General features: G+C 38.6%; 1 protein-coding gene across 6 annotated transcripts in view; it reads left to right on the forward strand.

Annotated features, from left to right (window-relative positions):
* The window catches only part of GTF2I (general transcription factor IIi), a gene marked incomplete at both ends in the record, with an annotated part of 87,511 nt that overhangs the window by 40,350 nt on the left and 25,895 nt on the right, over positions 1 to 21,266 (forward strand). The window contains 7 exons of one of the 6 annotated variants that reach the window (XM_080702251.1): positions 1,319 to 1,378; positions 3,301 to 3,357; positions 5,923 to 5,985; positions 13,173 to 13,283; positions 14,849 to 14,914; positions 18,464 to 18,647; positions 20,481 to 20,539. In XM_080702251.1, the coding sequence (XP_080558377.1) occupies positions 1,319 to 1,378; positions 3,301 to 3,357; positions 5,923 to 5,985; positions 13,173 to 13,283; positions 14,849 to 14,914; positions 18,464 to 18,647; positions 20,481 to 20,539 (600 nt within the window). The remainder of the gene's footprint in view (positions 1 to 1,318; positions 1,379 to 3,300; positions 3,358 to 5,922; positions 5,986 to 13,172; positions 13,284 to 14,848; positions 14,915 to 18,463; positions 18,648 to 20,480; positions 20,540 to 21,266) is intronic. The other 5 variants (XM_080702252.1, XM_080702254.1, XM_080702255.1 and 2 more) reach the window with 5 other exon arrangements.

The following is a 21,266-nucleotide window of genomic DNA, read 5'->3' on the forward strand; positions in this document are numbered from 1 at the left end:
TGGGAGGCAGAGACAGGAGGATCGCGCAGGAGCCTGGCTGGCTTAAGAGACCCTGTTTCCAAATATATATATATATATGGGTCTGGGAGTGAAGCCCGGAGATAGAAGGGTTTCCAGGAACCACAGTACCACCAAAAATAAATAAATAAAATAAATAAATAAATAAATATAAGAATAAAAAAAATAGAGCTGGGAGTGTATTTCAGAGGCAGAATTCTGCCCCTGGGTTCAATCTCCAGCACCACAAAAAAAAAAAAAAAAAAAAAAAAAAAAGACTGAGAGCTGTGTGTGGTGGCACACGCTTGCAATCCCAGTACTTGGGAGGCTGAGACAGGAAGATTGCAGGTTCTCGGGCCAGCCTCAGGTACTACTTAGTGAGACCCTCTTTCAAAAATAAAGGAATAGCCAGAGGAGATGTGGAGCACACTCTTGTAATCCTAGCACTTGGGAGTCTGAGACAGGTGGATTGCTCAGGTTCGAAGCCCATCTCAGCTACTTAGGCCCTCAGCAAATTAGTGAGACCCTGTTTCCAAATAAAATATAAAATAGGTCTGGGAGTGTAGCCTGGAGGTAGAAAGCCCCTGGGTTCCATCCCTAGTACTGCAAAAAATAAAAGGAATTTAAAAATAGGCCTGGGGGTGTAGCTTGGAGGTAGAATGCCCCCTGGGTTCCACCCCAGTACAGGGGTTGGGGGAACCTGGATCCTCCTGTCTCAGTCTCCCAAGTCCTGATTACATGTGTGCACCACCATGCCTGGCAGAAAGAACCTTTTTAACTTCCTAAAATGTGCCTCTGAAGCTGGGTATTGTGGTGTGTACTTGTAGCCCTAGTAATTGGGAGGCTGAGACGGGACTCAGCCAGGAAGGGGTGCTGAAGTAATGCCTGTTAGCTTGTCATGCTCCTTTCCATGGCGGTTTACGTTTACTATTTCAGATTGTGTAGGAGGCATTTATGAATATTAGGAAAGATAAATCAGGTGCTTGTTAAAAAAACAGATCCTCCTAAGATAAACCTGCATTTATAATCTGCATGAAATAAAAGTTCCAGATCACCGTGAACACCCTCCTGTGTAGCCACCGTTTGAGACCAGCCATCCCGGTTAGCCGTGTCTGTTCATTTTCAGTCGTCTTTTACTATTAGAATGTTTGCCATTCACTAAAAGCATGTAGATTGACTTCACTCATTTTTTTTTCTTTTTTTTACCTTTTTTGTTTGTGAAAAGGCCATCATTCCATATATATCACCCAGTTTGCTCACTAAAGTGACCCAAAATCTATTTTGGGGATTACTGTTGAAGTATTATCTTTGTATTCTGAAGCAGGCCCTTCTGAAACTGATGATGTTGATGAAAAACTTCCCCTTTCGAAGTCTTTGCAAGGTATAACCTTTTCACTTCCATTTTCCCATATCCTGTTCGTATTTAATGTCTCCTTATATTGGACAGACTGTGTTTTAATATTTATAACTATATTGTTTCTTTTCCAAATGGAAAAGGAAAAAAATGTATTGGCCTTTTTTTTAAACATAAATGAACTTCACAAGCAACAATTTTTCAAAATCAATTTTCCCTTTTGTGAATCTAGTAATGAATCTCGAAATGGGTACATGACACACTTTCATATTTAAGGTAAAGTACACATTTATACCTTATATCAGAATAGTCAGAAGTACGGTTGTTGTATAGTTAGTAATGTAAATGTTGATAAGGTCACGTTGCTGATTAGGCTTTGGGAGGATGTGAACTATCCGTGTAAATTCCTCGTCTTGTTATTTGATCATCTTTTTTGGAACTTTTGTATAGTGTTCCCAAATTCATGATCGGAGGCTGTTAATGTTGGCTGTCATTTCTGTCTATTTGGATTTGAGCACAGAATACTGACTTTCTTTAGAGTTACTTTTTAATATAAATGTTGTCATCAATTTCAGGTTTTAACTAAGCAAAAAGGACACGTAGAACTGTTTACCTGGACAGCGTCTAGTCTGTTCTTAGTCTTAACCTTTCTTTTTTAACTCTGCGTTTTTCTCTAGTATTCCTCATGCTTTCGATTTCTAATCTCTATATTTTCCTTTGACTTTTGAGTCAAAGAACTTAGAGCCCCAAAATCGCAAAAGTAGAGTAAAAAAGAAAGGGAAGGAGTGTATATAGAAAAGGTGTATTTTAAAGGGTAGTTAAAGGTTGATTCATGAATGTAGATTTGCCTGTAGTTTTGAGTTAAGGTGAGTTCACAATATAAAGTAGGTAGAAAAGAATTCTAAGACATTTATGACATACTAAAGCTAGACATTAAAAACCAGAAAATTTTGACCTTAGTATGATATTTGAATTATAATTTTTGAGACTGTAATCAGTGATTTTTAAAAATCAAGATCAAATATACTTATAACTTGGGCCTTAGGATTATTGTTATGAGTTTATTTATCAATAGATATGACAAATAAACTAAAGTCTATTTTCCTCCCCCTTTGTGATTATCCTTACTGATATGCAGTATGTTTTTATATATACTTGAAGGCAGTACTTTTTCCTCTTTCCCTTGTTAGTGGCTTAGACATTCTTAGACAAGAACAGAGGATACATATTTTGGGGCACCTTGGGCACTTCGCCCAAGCGACTCTGATGTCTGAGGTTCCTAGTTTCCTGTTTATGAATATGCCTTCTCTAGTAGGACGAGCCCGTTTATCTTGTGACTGCCTAACCTGATGCATTGCTTTATGTTCCAGTTTTTAGAAGCAGGCAGATTATATTACCCGAATTAAAATGCTTTTGAGACTAAAGGTAGTATCTTAAATTTTAACTTACGAGTTTCCTATAAATACAACTTTGATTAAATTGTGGGGATTGAGTTTCCGTAGCTTCCAGCGTATTGAAAATGGAAAGCTGGAAACAGTCCACAGCAAACTCTGAACTTGTTTTCCTAGACTTAAGTCTCTGAGCAAAGCAGTTTACTATGGTTGGGTTTGTTGTTGTTCTGAGTGGTTGACAGATGAGCATGGTACCTGAAATATGCTTTCTTAGATCCCAGCATCTATCAGTAATGAAAATGTGTAGTTACAGTAACTAATTTTTGTGAAATCCCCAAATCTACCTAGTTTTATTCTGTGTATTTTATCTTCAGAATTTTTAGCATCCAAATAAGTGTCAGATAATTTTCTGAATTACTAAATTGTTTGAATTAATCACCAAGAGTTTATCATTTTATAAATGCTTACTATGTATTAAATTGGATTGTTACCTAGTTTTTCTTCTTTCAGTGTAAGTTGTTTTATTGGTTTAGTATATATTATTTATTTTCTTTTTAGGAAGCCACCATTCTTCAGAAGGCAATGAAGGAACAGAAATGGAAGTGCCAGCAGAAGGTTAGGAAAAAAGGAATTGTTAATTTCATCATAGTTGCTTCATATTTGTTGTATTTTATAGATTTTATCATCCTTAAAACACCAGGAGTGGAAATAAAAGGATTTGGGTGGGTATTCTTTTCTTATTTAAGATATAATGTATCTCTTTTACTGTACTGAGTAATAGAACAGGTGGGGATGGAATCTCAGTGGTAAGTAAAGCTCTTTATGGTGTAGAACACTAGATTTGTTTACATTCTTTTGGGTTTCTTGTGCTATGTTACAAATTTCTGTTGGGGAAATAGCTTATGTATTTTAGAATTATTGGCTGTATTCATATTTATCCTAAAATGCACTGTGGAGCCGGGCGTGGTGGCGCATGCTTGTAATCCCAGTACTTGGGAGGCTGAAACAAGAGGATCACAGGTTTGCAGCCAGCCTCAGTCACTAAGTGAGGCCCTCTGCAACTTAGTGAGACCTTGTTTCAAAATAAAGAATTAAAAAAAATAAAGCTGGGGGTATAACTCAGAGGTAGAGTGCCCTGGAGTTCAATCCCAATACCAGGGGGCCGGGATGGGGGACAACCCCACCAAAAAAAATACTATTTAATGTTCCCAATCTCAGCTAGGTATGGTGGCATACGCTTGAAATCCTAGTACTTGGGAGGCTGAGATAGGAGGATCGCAGGTTTGTGGCCAGCCTCAGCTACTTTGTGAGGCCTTCCATAACTTAGTGAGACCCTGTTTCAAAATAAAGAATAAAAAATAGGGCTAAGAGTATATCTCAGAGGTAGAATGCCCCTAGTTTTAATCCCCAGTACCACAGTAAATAAATAAAGCTCCTGGTCTTTTAATAGGATAATATAAAGTTAATGGAGATTTCTTTTATACTAACTTTTCTATGAGCTACTTTGTCAATTTTCCAGCTATATGATTTTGATTTTTAGAATTAGTATTCAGTTGTGTTATAGCTCTTTTAGTTATAGAATCATGGGTTAAACTATTACCATGCAGAATGGCTTCCTACTTTTAAAAGGCTTAAGTAATTATACAAGAGGTTTTTAGATTACTCTCAGGAACAATGACTGATAAGATTACTACCTCTTGTTTTTGAATATTCTCTAATAAACTGGTAATGTGCCTTATTTTTCTCAGAAAGAGATCATCTATTCTGTAACTTTATATTTCTTATATTTACTGTTTTATTTTTTAAAACCATTAATTTGAGCTGGGCGTGGTGGCGCACGCTTATAATTTCTGTACTTGGGAGACTGAGACAGGAGGATCACAGGTTCATGGCCAGCCTCAGCTACTTAATGAGGCTGTCCACAACTCAGTGAGATCCTTTTTCAAAATAAAGAATGAAAAATATAGGGCTGGGGGTGTAGCTCGGAGGTAGGATGCCTCTGGTTCAATCCCCAGTGCTGCAAACAAAACAAAACAAAAAGTCAGTAGTTTGACCTTTTAACCGCTTTGAAGGAAAAAGCTTAAAAATTCTTGTATGTATGCTGATCTTTTCATAATTTAGTCACAGAACTAGGATTTCTAATTGGAATACATTTCTCTCAGAAATACTGTGATGGTAATTTTAAACATTTTTTGTCAAGATCTTTTTATACATAATTGTATTAGTGAATTTTTATGTTTTGCTCTAGGAGGTAATTTGATATTTACTCTGTGGCAAAGTCTTTAGTTTTGGATTGATGGTATTTGTAAAAACAAAATATCTATACAGAAGAGATATGCTATATGGGTTCACCAGGCAATACTAATTGTTACTTCAGTTTTACAATTCTGTCAGTAGATATTAAGCTTGGAAAGACTTTGTTTTTGAGGAAATTTTTAATTGTCATGTTCCAGTATTAACAGAGTTGAATTGAACCTGGGTTCTGGTCTTTATTCTTTTACTAACAAGTAAACATAATCTTTTTATGTTTAATCTCTCAACTTTGCAAAATGAAAATCAATTAATCTCTCAACCTTTGCAAAATGAAAAAGAACTAATGAAAATACTTTCTAGCTAAGCTTCTGACACTAACATTCCAGTGGACATTTGGGTAGTAACAAAAATGTTAGTGAAATACTTAATTTTTTAAAGTATCTTGCATATAAAGAGGATACAGCCATGTATGCAACATGTATGTTTTCGCCATTCTTTTAATATGAAGGTGTCCATTGCCAAAAAATTGCAATTTTACAGTATAAAGTGCCTCTAGAATTCTTGCAAGAAGAGAGATGATATCTAAAGTAGAAGGCATTTGTTTTTATCCTAGCATTTTTCTAGTTAAATCAGGAAAATCATGAATTTGTTGGAATCTCAGTCCTCTACCATTAAGGGTTTTTTGAGTCCATTATTGCAGGTAACATGGTATTATCTAACAATTTTCTAGTGTTTCTAGTTTTTGTTTCATCCCAATTCATAATCAAAAGGGTCAAATATTTTTTAATAAAAATGAAATGAATTAAAATGCCAGTTACATTTTATTGTAGGCTGCTTTTGAAGTATCAAATCAGTAAAAAACAAATGTTGGAACATGTGGACGATGCTTAATAATGAATGTCATTTTAGAATTTTATTTTTTTCAAGATTCTACTCAACATGTCCCTTCAGAAACAAGTGAGGACCCTGAAGTTGAGGTGACTATTGAAGGTTAGTTATCGAAAAGCCTGGATTCCAAAAGTTTACTTCTGGTCATAAAAATATGTGTCACATTCACATTGCTAAGTATGCATTTCATTCATTCTTAACGGAAACTTGTTAAAAGAATTGAAATCTATGTGTTTGTGTGACCAAAGTATCCCACTTCCCAGCGTGCACCCCAGTGCTATGGGAGTTTTAGACAGTTAGAGTTTAGACATGGGAATTAGTATTGGCCCACAAGTAGACCAACCTATAGTTTCTATCAGTGGGAATTGAAAAGAAAAAGGAAATTATGACCAGACTTGATACACACAAAAACAGATTCTGTGACCTATGGTGTTGGGATAGAAGAGACTTAGTTGGAGCTGGAGCTCCTAGTTCCTAACAGGCAGCACAGGAGAGTGATGCCAGGCAGGTGGATTGTAAGAGTGGGGCCTCACGGTGCTGGCCTCGAACCCCTGGCTTCAGGGACTCCCTCCTGCCTCAGCACTGCTCTGCCCATTTTTAAGCGATCCCCACCCCCCAAACAGTAGCTAGTGGTTAGCGTGTAGTTTGAAAGCTTGGAAACTCTTAGGAAGCAAAAGTTATGGAATATATTTTAAATTAATGTTTCTAGCTAAAGTTGTTTTGTACCTAGTTTTCAAAAGCAGAAGCACAGATGAGCCAGTCTGTAGTAAAGTTAACTGTATCATTTTTCATATTTGGCAGTTATTAAAGGTGGATTAGATATTTTTCTTTTTAAATAATGTCTCACACTATTTCTCTGTAAGCTATTTCCCCTTACTGCACTGTAAGCAATCATTTCTTACAATACTGTGCTACAGTATTGAAGCAATTATACTCTCTAAAATTCTTTTCACCCTACTCTGCTCTCATGTCTCCTGTGCTTGGGGATATGATGACATTATACGGTGTTTCTCACACAGTGACACATACATTGTTCAAGCACAAATATATATTTTAAAAGATACACAGGTAGCCAGGCGTGGTGGTGCACACTTGTGATCCCAGCATTCGGGAGCTGAGACAGGAAGATCACAGTTCCCGGCCGGCCTCAGCTACCCAGTGAGGGGCTTTGCAACTCAGTGAGACCATGTCTCAAAAGGAACACAAGCCGGGCGTGGTGGTGCGCGCATGTAATCCCAGCATTCAGGAGGCTGAGACCGGAGAATCACGGTTTGCGGACACCCTCAGCTACTTAGTGAGGCCCTCCGCAACTTAGTGAGAGCCAGTTTCAAAATAAAGAATAAAAAATAGGGCAAAGGATGTAGCTCGGAGGTCGAATGCCCCTGGGTTCCATCCCCAGGCCCACAATAAAAATAAATAAACAAAAAAAACCCCACAAAAAATAGGGCTGGGGGTGTGGCTTGGAGGTAGAGTGCCCCTGGGTTCTATCCCCAGTACCACAGAAAAAAAGAAAAGAAAAAAAAAAAAGATCCATAGGCGTTTTCCAACATGCATTATAATCCAAATTTTATCACACATCCCATAGACATCCCCATCCACTTATAACCACGCATTTTGGTATTTCATTGTTTTACCTAACTGCTGCAAAGACCTTCCTTGGTTTGAGAGCTCGGGGACATCTGTCTCACTAGTGTTACGTGCTTATTTGTAGTGTTTGGCTACTGCAGACTGCTCAGTGTGTTTGTCTTCATTGTTTCTAAATAATAAATTGATTAGCAGCTTCCATCTAATATGAAAAAAATCTCTTCTCATATTGTATACTAATCTCAGTTGACTAATATACAGATTTATTTTTCTACTAACAAAGTTTTACTAACCTAAAAGCCAATTGTTTGTAGTCTCCCATTAAATGATTGAAATTTTATTTCTTTTAGTTAAAGACCTCATTACTGTCATGGGAGAAAATTTAGGGCATGTAAATAACATAAAACTTAGAATTTTGTCCTTTCTACAGAGAATCTTAAAAAAGGTGATTATTAAAATTATAGAAATAAAACTTGACATGATTAATAACCAAGTTGATGTATTAGATCTTAAGGCAGATAGAGGCTGTGTTGAAATTTTAGAAAGTAAATACCTGCTTTGCTAATAAGACTTTTAACAAGCTGTCACAAAAATCAAGAAATAAATGACTTATGAATCTGAAGTATAGCTTTTCAGCTTGAGCTCTTTTCAGAGGGAGCGTCGAATCTCATAACCCAATTTGCCTTCTAAATTTGTGATCAGGTAGTAAAGTTAATTCTTCATAATCAGAAAGCCAATGAAATACTAAGCCTGAGTAAAGGTAGCATTTTTCATAGTACGTATGGATGGTTGACATACAAACTATGTGTCGATCATTAATTAAGCTGCTAAAAATTTTAGCCATGTATTAGCTATAATAAAAATTAAGTTTTTATATTACCAAAAAAAAGGTCAAATAAGAACTTATTGTGCACATGTGGTTAGTGTATACATTCTTTCTGGAAAGATTGCATGAAGATGGTAGAAGCATTCACTATAGATGGAAAATTAAACTTTGCTATATCTTCATAATATGAAAATATACAGACATTGAAATGCTAATTTTTTCTTAAAGAAATAATATCTTAAAAGATCCTTAGCTGGGCATGGTGGCACACACTTGTAATCCCAGCATTTGGGAGGCCAAGACAGGAAGATCACTGGTTCAAGGACAGCCTCAGCTACTATCTTTGTAACTCAAGTGAGACCTTGTTTCAAATTAAAGAATAAAAAAAAAAAAGTAGGACTGGGGGTGCAGCTTGAATGTAGAATGCCCCTGGGTTCCATCCCCAGTACCCCCCCCCCAAAAAAAATCATTATGGTATGTTTAGTGAAAATTTCAAAAAGAAATCTCTACCTTTCAAGAATAAAGCCAGCTTAAAAGGAAAAGTGTGCTTAGAGAACCATTTTGGTCTTCTTTAGGAAAATGTTCATGTTTGGAAGGAAGAAAGACAAGATATTCCTGCTTGTCAGGGCATGACCTTATTTATGATGAGGCTAATTGGTCTTGAAGCAGGCCCGTGTGTGTCTGAGCCGCTGCTGGGGCTGCGCTCCAAGTGCTGGTTTTCAGTTGTGCTGATCCACCTGAACTTGGAGCCCGGATACATTGATGAAGGTCACGTCGGTTTGGGAATCCTTGAAACTGTATAACTGGGCTAAATCCTCAATACAGAAGGAAAAAAAAAATATTTTAAAGGCTTTTAGTTTTGATTATGTAAACATTTTGAATTCTAACTTGTCATATGTCAAATGTGTGTCTTCTTACACAAAAATGACTGTTTATAAGGTTGAAGTGCTGTAGTCACTGAAATAACAGTGTTTTGGGCTAGGCCTCATTGCTCTGTCAAATCCCTGGAGCTTTATTTGGTATTTTATGCTATAGAGAAAAAGTAATTTTGATATTGTTGGAAAGAATCTTACGTCCAGTAGCACATTTCTCCATACCTTCTCAAAACCAATTACATTTTTTGCAGCAAAGTTATTGAAGCTGAGCGTGGTGGCACAGGCTTGTAATCTCAGTACTTGCGAGGCTGAGACAGGAAGATCATAGATTCATGGCCAGCCTCAGCTACTTAGTAAGGCCCTCTACAACTCAGACCCTGTTTTAAAAGGAAGATCATAGATTCATGGCCAGCCTCAGCTACTTAGTAAGGCCCTCTACAACTCAGACCCTGTTTTAAAATGAAGAATAATAATTAAAAAATAGGTATTAGAATGTAGCTTTGAGTTAGAATGACCCTGGGTTCAAACCCTAGTACTACAAAGAAAGAAAGAAAGAAAGAAAGAAAGAAAGAAAGAAAGAAAGAAAGAAAGAGAAGAAAGAGGGGGGGGGGGAGAAAGCCGGGCTTAGTGGTGCACACCTATAATCCCAGCATTTAGGAGGCTGAGACAGGAGGATCTCAGGTTCGAGACCAGCTTGAGCAACTTAGGCCCTTTGCACCGTAGTGAGGCCCTGTTTCAAAATAAAAGAATAGCCGGGCATAGTGGTGCGCGCTTGTAATCCCAACATCGGGAGGCTGAGACTGGAGGATCGCAGTAATAAAAATGGACAACAGAATAGGACTGCGGGTATAGCTCGGAGATAACACTGCTCCTGGGTTCCATCCCCAGTACCGCAAACATAAAAGAATAAAATAGAGCTAGGGAAATAGCTCATAAGTAGAGTGCCTCTGGGTTCCATCCCAAGTCCTGTCCCCCCAAAAGAAAGTTAATGGAGCTGAAACTGAGGGTGTCATGTCACCAATTTTTAGCATGGGCCGTTTAGTGCAGTATGTGGTATGCAAATAATTAGATCTGTCTCTGCTGACCAACTTCATTATTTGTCACAGGAAAGAAATTGTGATATCAACTATGTTTTCAGTATCTTACAGTCCTTGTTAAATTTGTTGTAAATAGCCAGGCATGGTGGCGCACGCTTGTAATCCCCGCGCTTGGGAGGCAGAGACAGGAGGATCGCGCAGGTTTGAAGCCAGCCATGCGCACTGGCTTAGGAGACCCTGTTTTCAAATAAAAATGAAAAAATAGGTCTGGGAGTGTAGCCCAGAGGTAGAAGGGCTTCCAGGAACCCCAGTACCACCCAAAAAAAAAAAAAATGTGTTGTAAATACTGTCCTTTGTCTTTATTTAAAATTGATTAAATTTCCTTCATGAAGTATATTTATACTATTACATCTTTTGTGTTCTCAAGTAAATTTGACTGACTGGAGAAGTAAAGTTAGTGCTGAAGAAAAGCTGCCTTGACCCTTCCCTCCAACCTCATTTTTCAGTTTAGATTATACTCATATTTAATATAGTGGGCATTTGCTTATTCTGTGTGTGTGTGTGTGTGTGTGTGTGTGTGTGTGTGTGTGTGTGTGTGTGTGTGAGATTGGGAATGGGAATTGAATCCAGGAGCAATCTACCTCTGAAAAACCACATAGCCCTGTTTTATTGCTTGGGCGGCCTTGAGCCAGATCCTCTAGACAGGAAAATCGCAGGTTCAAGGCTTCTTGTCTTCTTATGTGTTACAGTGTCATTGTTGTTGTTTCTCTGGTACTAGGAATGGAACCCAGGGGCATTCTACCTCCGAGCTACATCCCCAGCCCTATTTTTTATTCTTTATTTTGAAACAGGGTCTCCTGAGTTGCAAATGGCTTAAGTAGCTGAGGCTGTCCTTGAACTACAATCCTCCTGTCACAGCCTCCCAAATATTTTATTGGGATTACAAGCATGTGCTACCATGCCCAGCATATTTTCTTTTTAATACTTGACTTTTCATTATATATAACTTGATAGGTGGCAATTTATTGATTTACTTATTTATTATTCCAGTACTGGGGGTGTAACTCTGGCATTCTACCTCCATGCTATACCCCCAGCCCTATTGTTTATTCTTTATTTTGAAACAGGTTTTCACTAAGTTGTGGAGGACCTCACTGTGTAGCTGAGGCTGGCGATGAACCTGCCATCCTCCTGTCTCCGCCTCCCTAGTACTGGGATTACAAGTATGCAGCACACAACTGGCTTATAAATGGCAGTTTAGGTAATGAAACACAGGGATATTTAAACTAGCCTATAGAGAAAATACTTTCATTTTATGTTATATTTAATTAAATAATGGTGGCTCAGGCTTTTAATCCCAGTACTTGGCTGCCGAGACAGAGGATTGCAAGTTTTAGGTCAGCCTCAGCAACTTAGACCCTGTTTCATATATAAAAAATAAAAAGGAGCTGAGCGTTGTGGCACACGCTTGTAATCCGAGCACTTGGGAGGCTGAGACAGGAGGATCGTGGTTCTTGGCCTGCCTCAGCTACTTGTGAGGATCTCTCCAATTTAGTGAGACGCTGTTTAAAAATAAAGAATAAAAAATAGGGCTTGGGTATAGCTCAGAGGTGAATGCTCCTGGGTCACATTTCCAATACCCCCCCCACACACACACACACAGAAAATTAAATAAAATGGGCTTGGGTGGGGTACAGCTCAGAGGTAGAATGTCTCTGGCTTTAATCCTCAAGAATGCTCCTAGGTCACATCCCCAATAACCCCCCCCACACACACACACACACAAAGAAAATTAAATAAAATGGCCTTGGGTGGGGTATAGCTCAGAGGTAGAATGTCTCTGGCTTTAATCCTCAATACCAAAAATAAGTATTCTTTAAAAGGATGTTTTCAGTGATGCACATATGATGTTTTAGCAGAAATCTTTTTAGTAGTGTGTTACCTGATACTTTTAGGGACTAGACAACGATAGTGGTTGTTTTTATGCCAAGTGTCTTTAGTTCTGATCTTAGATATATTGATGGAAGATCATAGCTTGGGTGAGCTGCAGACTTATTTACAAAAAAATTAACATAGAAGTTTTACCAGTGACTTGAATAGTCTATGTTCTGTTCTGAAGTAACTGTTCATTTATATGAGTTATGCGTTGAGTGAGTCAGCATTTCATGAATAATGTAGCCCTACTTAAACCGAAATTTTTTCCATTCAAGCCTTTATTTCATCCTTTGTATATGTTTGTATAATTTCAGGTGGCTGTTTCTATTGAAACTTGTTTTTTATGTTATACTGGGGATTAAACCTAGATGTGCTCTACCACTGAGCGACATTCCCAACTCCTCCACCCCCACCCTTCTTGGATTGGTCTCCCTACCTAATTTGCTGAAGCTGGCCTCAAATCTATAGTTTTCTTGTCTCAGCCTCTGAAATACTGGGATGACAAATGTGTGCCATCATGCCCAACTTCTGTTCAAAACTTTTCTTAAAAATTTTAAGAATAGGCCGGGCGTGGTGGCGCACGCTTGTAATCCCCGCGCTTCGGAGGCGGAGACAGGAGGATCGCGCAGGTTCGAAGCCAGCCGCGCGCGCTGGCTCAGGAGACCCTGTTTCCAAATAAAAATGTAAAAATAGGTCTGGGAGTGTAGCCCGGAGGTAGAAGGGCTTCCAGGAACCCCAGTACCACCAAAAAAAAAAAAAAAAAAAAAATTTAAGAATAGAATTCTAGACCACTATTTGAACATTATTTGAAGAAGAAAAGATTCCACCAACATCTCAGATGAAGCAAACTAGAAGAAAGAAGCAAGACAAAGGAAAAGAAACAGCATGCCTTGAGCACGTGCGAGAGGTGGGAGAGGAAAGCTGCTGAAGATGACACTGTAGTAATAGTGTGCCTTTCGGGCGCTGAGAGTTAGGGTGCGGCTGTCACTCATTTCGCCTGTTCCTACAGTAATGATAATTTTCTTTCTTAAGATGATGATTATTCTCCACCTACCAAGAGACCAAAGAGCAATGAGCCTCCACAGCCACCAGTCACAGAACCTGCAAATGCTGGAAAGCGGAAAGTGAGGGAGTTCAATTTCGGTAAGTTCTGTTGAACACGGGACCTTTTCCTTCTGGTCTGCTGTGTTACAGGATTTTGGGGGGAGTCGGGGAGGAGTTACTGTGGGCTTCCTTTCTCTAGGCAACACTGCGAGCCCAATCACTTTGAGTGATAAGAGCTTCACTGCCAGCCCTCTGAGCTCCATTGGGAGGAAGCCCCATCTCCTAGGAGCCCCATCTGTTTATTTTTAAACAAGGTTGCTAAATTTCTGAGGCTGGCCTTGAACCTGTGAGCCTCCTATCTCAGTCTCCCAGATACCGACATTATGTTACAGATAAAAGCTACAGGTTTCTTGACAGGGACGAGTGCTTTAAAATGTATAGATATATTGTTACCTAATATGTGCAGAACCAGCTTGTTATACATACTGTTTACACATGGTTTAGTTTATTAGAGCCTAAAGCATTTTATTTTCTGCTTTTTCAGTTACAGAGAGTTGTTTATTTAAGAACTATTTCACATCTTGATTTTCATTTTTGCTTTGTGTGACTGTCAACTACTAGTCTACCAAACTCTAGTTGATTGTTTATCCTCTTAAGGCTCTAAGTAAAATATTAGTGGCAAATTATATTTGTGACCCGTATTTTGAATGAAGAGGACATTTAGCTTGTATATGTTTTGAAAATGATATCTTTTAAGGCCGCCGTGGTGGTGCGCGCTTGTAATCCAGTACTTGGGAGGCTGGGACAGGAGGATCACACAGATTTGAAGTAGTGATATGCTATTTCCAAATAAAATATAAAATAGGTCAGGGGTGTAGCCCCAGAAGTAGAAGGCCCCTGGGTTCCATTTGCCCCACCCCCACCCCCCCACCAAAAAAAACAAACAAGAAAATGGCATCTTCTAGTGTGTATGGCATTGGAAATGGAGCCCAGGGCTTTGCACATATGCATGTCCAATCAAGTTCTCAGCCACTGAGCCACATTCCCGTTCCTGAAAATAATATTTTTTTAATATTTATTTTTAAATAGTGTCTTGCTATAATCCTCCTGTCTCAGTCTTTCGAATCCTGGGATTACAAGCATAGACCACCACTCTTCCTATCCCCCCTTGAAAATAGTATCTTAATATTTTCAGTAATTGCTCACAACTACTGAGCATAAATCAAAATTATGTATATGTATGTTTGCAAATGTTTATATTCTTAAGGATCCTATTATAAGTTACAATAATATATCTATAAAATCCTTTTTTCCATGTAATGAAAACACCTTTTCTAAATGACCCTTGGGCATGACTCCTTTTTTGCCACTGTTTTGCAATCTTGAGTCTTTTCTACCCTCCTGTTTTTGGGAAATTAAAAGGCTTTAAAAAAGAGGCAGTCATTGTGTAGCGATTTGAAAATAAACTTTTATGGCACTCCTTTTATTCTCTCCTTGAGCTACATAATATGAAAAATCCCTTATGAAAGCAGTATAATTATATGGACTGAGATGTGCTAATTCAGTGTGTAATGTTAAAAACAAGTCATTAGATACTGGTATCTGTGCAGTTTGCTCCTGCATAAGGATTTATTATTGAGAATTTACCTTCTCTCATTTTTCAGAGAAATGGAATGCTCGAATTACTGATCTACGTAAACAAGTTGAAGAGTTATTTGAAAGAAAATATGGTATGTCTAAACTGAAGGATTCCTTTAACCCCTATTTTCCTAAGCATTCATGGCAGTTACATGACAAGTTCAGATCTGCCAAGAAATTGTGCCTTACTTACACAACTCTATAAGGTCAATTATAGTTTCTATAAAATAAAAACTTTTTTGTTTTTAGATTACTACAAAGCTAAAGAAAAGCTCTATTTCTCTAATTATCAATTAGCATTTAGTTGTTAACAGTAATTATCAGCATTGCATATTTGGAAATTTATTTACACATATTGTTGCAAAGTCTTGGCTTTTGGAGAGTGAAGATTTTGTGTGTGTGTGTGTGTGTGTTTGTTGTGTTAAAGGGCCTTGCTGGGTTGCTGAGGCTGTCTTCCAACTAGTGAGCCTCCTGTCTCAGCCTCCCAAATACCAGGATTACAAAAGTATGCCACCATGCACAGTAAAAATTATGTTTTAAGTAATAGCTTCTCTCTTGCCTCTCTCCCCCCCCCCCCCGGTGGTACTAGAGATTAAACCCAGGGGGCATTCTACCTCTGAACTAGACGCCCAGTTCTTTTTTTTTTTTTTTTTTTTTTTTTAATGCCAAGCAGGGTGGCACACACTTGTAATCTCAGCATTCAGGAGGCTGAGACAGAGGATGCAGTTCGCAGAAAGCCACAGCTACTTAGTGTGAGGCCTTTTGTAACTCAGTGAGACCCTGTTTCAAAATAAAGAATAAAAAATAGGGCTGGGGGTGTGGCTCGGAGGTAAGATGCCCTGGGTTCCATCCCCAGTACCTCAAAATGAAACTTTTTTTTTTTCTGTTTTGAAACATGGTCTTGCAGGTTGCTTAGTCTTACTATATTGCTGAGGCTGTCCCATCTGTAATCCTATCTCAGCCTCATAAGTACTGAAATTTCTGGCATGTATAATCATATCCAGCTAAGTAATAGTTTCTCTTAATCTACTATGTTACAACCATTATTTATTGAGATGCCATGATATTTTCTACTCTTGATGTATAACTGAGGTTAAGTTAGATTTCAAATTCTTCACCCTTTTATTTTCCCATTCTGTTTAGTTGTCTTCCTGTAATGATTAAAGAAAAGCAACTGGTATATATCAAATGTTTATTTAAAAATAGCAATAATCATTGAAAAAAATCTCATTTTATTCTTTTTATTTGAGTGACTATTTTCAGTTGACTGGCAAACTGTAAAATTTCATATTTTTCTTTTTCTCTGTTTTTCTTTTTGTGGTACTGGGGGTGGAACCCAGGGGCTTTTCTACCTCTGGGCTCTACTCCCAGACCTATTTTATACTTTATTTAGAAACAGGGTCTCACTAAGTTGCTGAGAGCCTCACTAAGTAGCTGAGGCTGGCTTCGAACCTGTGCAATCGTACTGTCTCAGCCTCCCAAACGCTGGGATTACAAGCATGAGCCACCACGCCTGGCAGTTCATATTTTTCTCACTTAAGTTTTTTTTCTTTTGAGATGTGGGTCTTCATTTATTACCTAAAGTTCTCTTAGTGTTACTCTTAATGTTTTGATAATTTAAGCCTTTTTTGCCGCCTCCTCCTATTATTATTATTATTATTATTATTATTATTATTATTATTATTATTTTGCAGTACTGGGGATTGAACACAGGGATATTCTACCTCTGAGCTACACTCCTGCCCTATTCTTTCTGTTTTTTTGTTTGTTTGTTTGTTTATTTATGTTTGCTGTATTGGGGCTGGAACCCAGGGGCATCCAAGCTACACCCCCAGCCCTATTTTTTATTCTTTATTTTGAAACAGGGTCTGAGTTGCAAAGGGCCTCCTTTAAGTAGCTGAGGCTGTCCGCAAACCATGATCCTCCTGTTTCAGCCTCCCAAATGCTAGGATTACAAGCGTGTGCCACCACGCCTAGTTTGTCTGTACTTTTATTTTTTAATTTTTTATTTATTTATATTTTTTTTGTGGTACTGGAGTTCCTGAAAGCCCTTCTACCTCCAGGCTACACTCCCAGACCTACTTTATTTTTATTTTTGGAAACAGGGTCTCTTAAACCAGCACGGCTGGCTTCGAACCTGCGCAATCTTCCTGTCTCAGCCTCCCATGCGTGGGATCACAAGCGTGCGCCACCATGCCTGGCTTATCTGTCCTTTTAATTGGTTCATTTATTAGCCAAAAAAAAAAAAAAAAACCCAAACACAACACATTCTGCATGGAAGTTCTGTTGCTTAGTGATAAACCCATATAATCTCTGGGGTTAGTTTGCCTTGGCACATCATGTCTCTTTGATTTTGTTTTATTTGTTTGTTTGTTTTCTGTATTGGGGCTTGAACCCGGGGCATTCTACTTCCAAGCTACATCCCCCAACCCTATTTTTTATTCTTTATTTTGAAATGGGTTCTCACTGAGTTGCAGAGGGCCTCATTAAGTAGCTGAGGCTGGCCTTGAACCTCGATCCTCCTGTCTCAGCTCAAAGGCTGGAATTGCAAGCCTGAGCCCCCACAGCCCGGCTTCATGTTCCTCCTTCTCTGAGCCTTCTCTGAAATGGTCAGAACTGAGTATCTGCTCTGAAGATCTGATGAGATAGTAACATGTATCATTGATACCTAGCACATAAACACATTAGTGTTTGCTGTTTATATATTTTTTAATTCTAATTTTAGAATTGTTATGAGTAAAAAAAAAAAAACCAGTTTACTCTTATTAACAGTTGTATCAATTTCTGCTCTCATAAAGTGAAACAAAAGCTATGTTTTTGAACTTTTGTGGTGAATTTGACTTAGTTGATTATTTTACATACAATGAAATGAATATATACCACCTTGTATGTTATTATAACAATAGTATTCTTATAATGTTGAAGCAATTTTATTGGTAACTTCTTTAGGGAGAGATTTTCATCATGTTTGTGATATCGAAACAAAGGGCTTAAAACGGAACTAGGCAATATGTTAATACGTTGTGTTTGATGCTTTAATACAAATATTAATGTTTAGCAAGTAGACTTTTACACAAAATACCCCCACCCCCATCCCCGCCAAAAAAAAAAAGAAGCTCTCTCATTAGGGAGAGCAATTGGTAGATTCGATTGTTTCTGTTACCCAGGCTTTGGACATTCAGTAGCTATTGCATTATTTAACTGTTGGGTAAATATATATTAGCAGAAATTTTGCAGTTCAGGAAAACCTTGCCCTTTGGTAATTTAAAGGCAATCTTTTTGTAAATGCACTAATGTATTCATATTTAAAAAGTGCTACAAGTCTTCCACTTTATATACAATATATATTAGCTGATGTATCTTCTCCCTTCATAATGATTCAGATTTTAGTAGAAAGTCTGGTTTCTGTCTTTATTACTTTAGCCAATGGGTTATTTTACTGAAAATCTAGATAAGCTGAATACTGACCTCCTTGGTTTGCTTTTAAAACTCATGTATCACTTTTCTTCAGTTATAAAAGGCATAAAGATTGAATTATAAGTGGAAAGAGCAATACATAGTTGGTTAGTAGTCTTTTCTACAAAGCCTGTTTTAGCTACTTGTCTCCTAATAATGATTCCTTTCTCCTTTTGTCCTTAAAGCTCAAGCTATAAAAGCCAAAGGCCCGGTGACGATCCCATACCCTCTTTTCCAGTCTCATGTTGAAGATCTTTATGTAGAAGGACTTCCTGAAGGAATTCCTTTCAGAAGGCCATCTACTTACGGAATTCCCCGCCTTGAGAGGATATTGCTTGCGAAGGAAAGGATTCGTTTTGTGATTAAGAAGTAAGATTTGTGGACTCTTCATCGGTTTCTTGTTGCTCCAATTGGGTTATCTTTTATTATTTATTTATTTATTTATTTATTTATTTATTTATTTATTTTTGGTGGTACTTGGGTTCCTGGAAACCCTTCTACCTCCAGGCTAAACTCGCAGACACCTTATTTTGTATATTTTTATTTGGAAACAGGGTCTCTTAAGCCAGCGCGGCTGGCTTCGAACCTGCGCGATCCTCCTGTCTCTGCCTCCCAAACGTGGGGATTACAAACGTGCACCACCACGCCCGGCTTATTTTTTATTTTGAAAGAGTCTCACTGAGTTCCAAAGGGCTCACTAAGTAGCTTAGCTGTCTGCAAACCGCAATCCTCCTGTCTCAGCCTTTCCAAATGGTGGGATTACAAGCGTGTGTTACCATGCCCAGCTCCTAAACTATGTATTTATTGTTGGCAAACATTTATTAATCACTTAGGGCTATATTCAAAAATTTCAGTTATGAAATACGCATTTTATGTTCCAAAGTTGGCCTTTGACAGCACTAGAGATTTAACCCAGGGGCATTCTTTCTACTTCTGAGCTATATTCCCAGCCCTTGCCATTTTTTACTCTCAAACAGGGTCTCTCTAGGTTGCTGAGATTCTCACTAAGCTGCCAAAGTTCCTTTGGTCTCAAAGTTGACGTGTGTGTGTGTGAAGGGGGAGGGAGAGGTAGGTACGTAGATAAACACACACATACATACTAGGGATTGAATCCAGAGGCATTCTACTTCCTAGCACATCCCCAGCCCTTTTATTTTGCTTTGAAAGAGGGTCTTGGTGGCTTCCTGACAATCTCACTAAATTGCCGAGGCCGGTCTTAAACCTGTGATCCTCATATTTCAGCCTCTTAAGTTTGGGGATTGCTGCCATGGGCCACCATGCCTGGCTTCAAAAATGGCTTTTGAGCCGGGTGTGGTGGCACACGCTTGTAATCCCAGCATTCGGGAGGATGAGACCTGAGGATCGCGGTTCACGGACAGCCTCAGCTACTTAGTGAGGCCCTCTGCAACTCAGAACCAGTTTCAAAATAAAGAAGAAAAATAGGGCAGGGGGTGTAGCTCGGAGGTCGAATGCCCCTGGGTTCCACCCCCAGACCCGCCCCCCCCCCCAAAAAAAAAATTGGCTTTTGAAATATAAATATATGAAGCTTGGCATGGTGGTACACCCAGAGTTTGGGAGGCTGAGACATTGTACAGGTTTGAAGCGTAGTGAGACACTGTTTCCAAATAAAGTATAAAAATAAGTCTGAGAGTATAGCCCAGAGGTAGAAAAGCCTCTGGGTTCCACCCCCAGTACCACACACAGACACACAAAAGACAATATAAATATCTAAGCTGGTGTGGTGGCACACACTTGTAATTCCAGTACTTGGGAAGCTGAGACAGGAGGGTTGCACAGGTTCGAAGCAGCCTGTGCTTCTTTTATCTAAGCCACCCAAGTACTGGAATTACAAGCATGTACCACCAGTGTCTTTTCTTCCTAAAACCACCCTTGGAGCCGGGTGTAGAGGCGCATGCTTGTAATCCCAGCATTCAGGAGGCTAAGGGAGGAGCGCAGTTTGTGGATAGCCTCAGCTGCTTAGTGAGGCCCTTCGCAACTCAGTGAAACCCTATTTCAAAAATAAAGTCTAAAAAGTAGGAGTAGGAGTGTAGCTCGGAGGTAGAATGCCCCTGGCTTCCATTCCCACTACTGCAAACAAAAACAAAAACCAGCCTTGGTGACTAAATATTAAATTTATACTAGTGGTTACTACTTTGCTAAGTACTGCCTGGTGAATGTTTAGTACTTATTCTCGTCTTTCAGACATGAGCTCCTGAATTCAACACGGGAAGATTTGCAGCTCGATAAGCCAGCTTCCGGAGGTAGGTCTCCAGTCTGGTCAAATCGGAACAGTAATTTATTACCAATACTGCGCAACATTGATCTCCTTTTAGACTACCTTATAATTGAAATACTGTCTTTGCCACTTACTATATGTCATTATAAGAGAATACGTATTTTCAGTTTTCTGCCTAATTTTCTCTAGAGAATAAGCACATTTTATAGTGAATAATTCATAAGTAAATGTAAATATGTAAATACTATATTTCTGAAGCTAGGCATGGTGGTGCACGCTTGTAATCCCAGCATTTGGGAGGCTACAGGAGGATCGTGGTTTGCAGACAGCCTCAGTTACTTAGTGAGGCCTTTTGCAACTCAGAGAGATCCTGTTTCAAAATAAAGAATAAAAAATAGGACTGGGGGTGTAGCTCAGAGGTAGAACGCCCCTGGGTTCCATCCCCATTATTGCAAAAAAAAAAAAATTCTGTATTTTTAGTAGACATGTTTTACATTTGATAAGCAAAATTTATTATCTAGCACAATATTTGAACAGCTTATTATTTAAGTATATACCAATCAATTGGAAAATTGTTCATCAAATATGTATTATACCCAGGACAGAGAAAGATTCTCTTTCTAGAGCATTCGGCCATGAGTATCATCATTTCTAGCTAGCTGTGTCTTGAAGGACACACACTGTCATCTGTTTTCGTGCTTGCACTGCTCTGAGTGGAGTGGAGTGGTGACACAGAGTGAAAATTGTCCTGA

The sequence above is a fragment of the Muscardinus avellanarius genome (genome assembly GCF_963383645.1).
Source record: "Muscardinus avellanarius genome assembly, chromosome: 10".
Lineage (NCBI taxonomy): Eukaryota > Metazoa > Chordata > Mammalia > Rodentia > Gliridae > Muscardinus > Muscardinus avellanarius.